Below are 6,430 nucleotides of genomic sequence, written 5' to 3'. Positions count from 1 at the left end.
TAAAGATGTAGAATATAATGACATGTTCATAGTTCATTCTAAGATGATAGTAAACGGGCTTGCTGGCTTCAATTTGGATGAAGAAATGAAGAAGCAGCTAAGGGAGAATGAATGAGTCGGAAAAGTGGGAAATGTGTCAGATTAGGGAATCTCACTTGACTGACACCCCCACACCCACAGTCAAACACAACAACAACAACAACAATACATGTTTTATTGTAAAGAAAACACATTTATTGCATGTCTGAAAAAAGACAAATTCCTCATACAATGTAGTTTGACACTACAGACAAAGTTGGCGGCATTTACTGTATGGCACAAATTTAGAAGATTCATATAAAAAAGTTGATTATGACGTGTTAATAGTTAAACATGCACGTTTGGAGGGTTTCATGGTCTGTGTGCAGTATGTCATCATAAAAAATGAAAGCCACTCAAAAATATCTGACTTTGGCACTCCCCGGTAAAAAAGACACTGCGGCAGACAGCAACCCCCACCCTATCGATGAGGGGTCAGGTGCCAGACAAAAGGTCCTGGGGTCACCAATTTCAATGATACAAATAATCATTTTTCAAGTCATTAATGTTAATTTTAAATGTCATGGAAATCTTCCTAGAAGTTGCTGCAATATTTTCCAGTGGACCAAAGTGTGCTGAACAAAAGAATTAGTTAAAGACATTTAAATTATAATGCCTTTATCGGCTTGAGCGGTGATTGTACCCAATAACACAAAATAATATTTAAAAACATAGCTAAGATACTGTGAGAAGATGAAGCCACAAAGTTAAAGGTGTGCTTCACTGCGGAAGGTGGGGACACCTAGGGGCTCCAGCCCACCCAGGGTCGTGGTCCGGCGGACACTCACCACCAGGGTACCATCAGGGTTGAGGGTCCCACTGACCGACAATGGGTCCATATCCTCCGGAAACAGGGACTTATGGGTGAATGTGTCACTGATGCTTCCATCATCTTGTACCTGAAGGACAGAGACAGAAGGTTAAAGAAAGATGGGGCTGTGAATGTAGGAATTGATCTGTAGGAGGGGGTGGTTGTTGGAAAGGGGTAAACAGAGGGAAGAAAAGATGATGAGAAGAAAGGTCGTTGAGCACTGGAGGACGGGAGGAGAAAGTGAGAAGAGCAACACGGCCAAGCAAGGTGCAAGGGCAAGAAAAGAGGGTGAGAACCAGTGATAGAGAAAAGAGCAAATAGTCAATGCTGATCAGGTGGTGGAGAGAGACAGAAAATGGAGGAGAGGGGAAAAGAAATGAACATGGAATCGTTCTCTCTGAAGACATTTTTTGATGCTGTTACAGGCATTTTACGGTGAGTTGAACATGTTTTTTTGCCAATTTGTCTGCTGACTCCTGTTAAAACCATCTTCCTCTGCACAGCAGAGACTCTCACCATGGAAACCAGTTGTGCATACATGAGAAATAAATCCATGCAAACAACTTTGTGAAACAGAAGTTTAAATATTATTTTGATCCCCTTGTGCTCTCAGATTTAACACAAATTATAAAAGGAATCTATTCATTCACAAAACAAAAAGAAAAGAAACAGCAAATCCAAACTGAAAATATCATAGATTCTGTGCTTGACACATTATATACCAATTGATCAACCTTTAGTGTCAGCAGAAAACATTTTATTATTATACAAGCTTTAAGCCAAGTGTGTGTGAATAATGTTCGCACAGGATCTACTTGTTCCCTCATACACACCCTCAGAAGTACAACAACACACATCTGCTAATTTAAAGATACACACACACACCTTCTGGGCATGAATGACAACACGGTGGTTGTAGGCCATCACCACTACGTCATGTGGCTCAAACTGGCTGACGTCAGCTGACATATAGTAGCTGTCTCCCAGACATCGCACCCCGCCACCTGTGCTGCTCTGACGGCTTGTCAAAGTGCCGCCTACAGGAGCTGCAGGAAAACAACAGGGGGGGGGGGGAGCTTAGAACAATACAGAGCATGTAAGACCATGGTTAGATGGAACGCAAATAGTGGAACATTTTGGAAATATCAATGGAAATGTTGAGAAGTATAAATTAATTAAATGTATAAGAATTACAAATTATAGCATGGCTCATATAAATAAGTTTCGGCCACAGATTATAATACATTATATATTTTACTTTCAGAATACATTTTCTTTTGCTGTAATGTTTTAAAGCAATTATTCTTTTCTTTTCATTTTTAGTGTCATTGTGGACTTTTGAAACAAAGAAATACACTCTATGATGAAATAAAAGTGAACTCAATTAAAACCGGTTTGTTGTAAATCACAGAATGACAAAATAACATTTCATGCTAATCATTTTCTTCACAAATAGTGGTTAATTTTTTACATTTCACACAATTTAGTCATGGCTTATGTATTTCACAGTGTCTTTGGGGCTCTCTATTTTCAGTCCAAGTATCATCGCTTTGTTGTTTTTAGTTTTTTTGTATTTCATGTTCAGAATAGGACACAAAGGCCATTAAACACCACGAGAGAGTGAAGCTTCTGTTTTGGCTGTAAATGGTTTACAGTCTGGAAGGAGACAATCTTTCACTGAAGAAGAGACTCAGTGGGAACATTTGTAACTCTTCTTTTTCATTTTATTTGACATTTGAGCACTAACCATTCCAAATGGGTCAGTGAAATCCAATTTAAGCCTGATTATTGATTATGCTATAATCCACCTGTAGCGTCACTGTAATTTACCTTTTTTTTATTGTTGTTGTTACTGCTTTGTGCGGCAGCAGAACTGTTTTAACACGTCATATTAGGCTCCTGTGTTTTGGATTAGCACTCCACTTTTTATTTTATATTTTCACCAATTATTTTTTTATGTGACTCAGTAGACAAAGTCTGGAGCAATAAAGGCTCTTATTTTTCTCACAGAGAAAGCACATTACTCTCTCTGAGCAGCAGGTCTTTTTCTTCTCTGTGGCATTTTTTCTTTCAATCAGCCCAACACTGTAATGCAATACACTAATATCTCCTTCCTGCTAGTGAAGAAAGTGATTGAAAAAGGCTCTACCCCATGCCTCAAAATGTAAAAAAAGGTGTAGGCAAAGCACTGTTTGACTGTTCTAGAGCTGTTGATCATGGTGATACTTATTTAACTTGTTCATAATATAAAAACAACAAATACCTAAGACAGCATTAAATTTGCCAAACAAATCTTCATCCTGAATGTCTTTTATCTTCTTCGTCTTGTTAAAAAGGGTTTTGTGTTAGAATTTAAAAAAGAAATCTGAAATTAAATACATCCGTATCTTACTTACATAAAAATACTGGGACCATCTAACCTGCAATAAAAGAACAATGCTGTTTTAAAATTCCAAAAGGGGGGGACCGGTAACGCTAACAGAGGTGTAACGTTGAGGGTGCTGTTGTTCAGACTTGTGTGCCTGTATCTGTTTCTGCAAACTGCCATTAACGTCCTTAGCCCCGCATCAAGGTTTGTATCGAATTGTGGGTCAAAAATCGCGATACGAACCAAATCCTGGGTTTGGTGTATTGTTACAACCCTACTAGCTATAGATGATAAAATCTGAGATTTCGCCAAGTCCCCTTCCCGAAAAAAGTAGGGCCAATTCTTTGAAAAAAAAAACAATTACTAAGAAGTTTGAGTGGTAATCTTGGCAGATTATAAACTGCATTTGGAGTACAATAACAGAAATGTTGGCATAGCAACAATAACCAATGGGGACAGGGCTTCGCAATCAATCAATTTGCTTACCAGTGTGTCCATAGGATGATCTGCTGTGTCTGCTGAAGGGGGCCGAACAACTGGGTCTCTCTTCTACAAACAGACTAGAATGATCAGCAGAGTCGAGAAACGGCTCAAAAAGGGGATCCAATGAATCAGACGACCCACCCAGTGAGCCCTCTGATCGATGGGAGCTGGAGGTGCTGTAACGTGACGATGAGCGGTAGGATGAGGAGGATCTGCGGCTGGAAGATGTCAGTGATGCCATTGCAGTAGATATGCACACGTTCTCAAAACGCCCCAGCCTCAGAAAACAAGATCTTACTCAAATTTTATTTCTGTTAAACCTCAGAATGAATCCTGAGAATATAGTCAAAGAATTGGTTTATCAAAAGCCCTTAACCGCTCACTCACTGTCAAATTGTCTTTGTTGTAGGTTTATAAAGCCCTGGTGCATTGTGGGTCAGTAAAGCACAGCATGTGCTCTGTAGTGTTCTTCCTTTAGCCATAAATGGCAGTTTGTCTAACCACTGGTGCCAGGAAAGCAACGGACAAACTGATAAGGAGTGGAGACCCCTTCTTATTCAGACACACAGCAGAGATTAGGCTGAAGGGTGCCACTTGGAGAGGCTGCCAGCATGTGGTCAGAAATAGCCGAATGGTGGAGTGGTTGTCCGTTAGACTGACTGTGCATACAATGTGAACCTTATCAATAATGCAAGACAAAATTGGCCATTTAAGTTTCGCAAACCTGCTAATGGAATTGTAGACACACTCTAAATTCAAATCTGAAATGGAGAGTCCTTCCTGTGAAAACAAATTTAAGACCAATATCACAAAATTGGCAAAAGCCAAGATAAATACAGCCCAGGTTGACCTTTAAATTCCCTCTGTAAAAAGCTTTAATTGAAACGACATTCACCTATTGAACACACAGTTGTCCTCCAGGCAATGCTTACATGTCTACAGTGAAATTCAAGGTAGTATTACTTTAATGCTTTGTAGGTGTTTGTTTGTGTTTTGCCTTTCGGGATAATGTAGCCTCAGTCATGGCAGGGACACAAAAAGAGCAGATTAATAGACTAATTTCTAAAATATAAAGACTCTGTCTCTTTCAGCTCCTTGCAGTCAGGAGTAAAGGAGTTTTTTCATTCAGCTTTCCCTCCAAAGGCCCAGTTTCCCCACTGGGAATACTTTTATTCTCGGGGTGGCACACCGTGGTCTCTAGAGTCAACAACACAGTATCTCTCCTGACCTCCAGCAGATGGTGTATCATGAGGTGCACTCTGGCTGAATTCCGAAGAGAAGGAATGATTAAATGATGCAAATGAGGCAAAAGCAGACATGCCACAGAACAGCTGAGAATAGAAAAAGAAAATCCAAAAAGCTCCATTTAGCATTTTTGGGCATCAATTAATCATTGTGAAATCAACCGTGAAACTCCAAAACAGTACTCATGAACTCAGAAATTCTCTGTGAACACCACAGTCAGGACAACTGCTGTGTCTAATATAAATCTTGAATGCCATGTGTGTGTTCTGACAGACAGAGTTTCTGGAAAAGTAGCTGTTTACAGTGGAAAGTTTCTTGATGTATGTGTGTATCAGCAGAGTTCTTCCTAAATGACATGCTTGACATAATGTCAAGTTCAGGGATGTTGGTCTGTCTGTCCACCACTTTGGTCCAGTCTGAAATAACTCAACTACTATTGGATGGAAATTTAAAGACATCCGTGATCCAATTATTGGTTTTATGACCAAATACCTGCAAAACTAGTTACAATCCTGTTAGCCTTAGCTTTGTGTTTAGTACTGATTCCTAGCATGCTAAAAGGGTAAATATGATGAAGAATATGCTGCATTCACACAATGTTGGTAGAACAAGAATGATGGGACAATCTCATGCATTATCCCATGATAGTTACCCCCACTGCTAGCTTTGTAGTAACAATATATGAATAGCATGACAGTAGCATTAACTTTAGTGTGTATAAACTCCGTCTAGATCAGTACTGGATAGTATTTAGGCTAGATGTAACCAAATGGAGATATTGTAGCTGTAGAATTCCTATTCCGTTGTCTTTGACTTGAAATTAAAGTGACCTCTGACTCACTTGTAATTGAAGTCTAAACAACATGACATTAATGTGGCATTATACCTTCCAATCATCAACATGTCAACATTGTCTTGAGCATTAGAATGTTGATGTCAGCATTTAGCAAAAGTACAGTCCCACAAAACTGCTAGTCTTATCTACATCCACATGTGTTTGCATGATAATACTGTTTCAAAAGTAATGGATGAAGATTTTTTTGATGTGAAAGACATACATTTAGAACCTTTAAAGAACCATAGATGTCTGTCTTGTATTGATGTGTTGAATTCAAAGACTCCCGGAAATCTTAAATTTTAGAAATTCAATTTCAGATATTTGGATTTTCTCATGTCTTGACCTAGATACTGCTGGTTATGTTCAGAATCAGTTCACACCCTGTCTTGGAATCACTCAGTTCGGAGCCCTAAAAAGCTTGTTTTTTAGCTCTGCGACAGATCTTCCATGGCTGTCTAAACAGGGACGATCATGTGTGACTCCACTCTGTTTCCACAGACATGACAAGATTTGCACGAGAAAGAAAAGATTAATCTTTTTTTGTTCACGTCCCAGGTTGGTAATGTATGACATACATTTATATTTTAAACATGGTTGTTTAGGTTGT

General features: G+C 39.1%; 1 protein-coding gene across 1 annotated transcript; it reads right to left on the bottom strand.

Annotated features, from left to right (window-relative positions):
* Positions 1-204: 204 nt before the first annotated feature.
* On the bottom strand, positions 205-4,143 carry LOC117942515 (heat shock protein beta-7-like). The gene is made up of 3 exons (XM_034868009.1): positions 3,744-4,143; positions 1,775-1,935; positions 205-977 (listed from the first exon to the last, which is right to left on the bottom strand). Exons 1-3 carry the CDS (start codon positions 3,979-3,981, stop codon positions 786-788), a joined length of 591 nt encoding a protein of 196 aa, XP_034723900.1. The 5' UTR covers positions 3,982-4,143; the 3' UTR covers positions 205-785.
* Between the last annotated feature and the right edge of the window lie 2,287 nt (positions 4,144-6,430).

This window comes from Etheostoma cragini, chromosome 3, assembly GCF_013103735.1.
Source record: "Etheostoma cragini isolate CJK2018 chromosome 3, CSU_Ecrag_1.0, whole genome shotgun sequence".
Lineage (NCBI taxonomy): Eukaryota > Metazoa > Chordata > Actinopteri > Perciformes > Percidae > Etheostoma > Etheostoma cragini.
The sequence above is the reverse complement of the archived record's forward strand: the minus strand, read 5'-3'. Positions and strand labels throughout refer to the sequence as shown.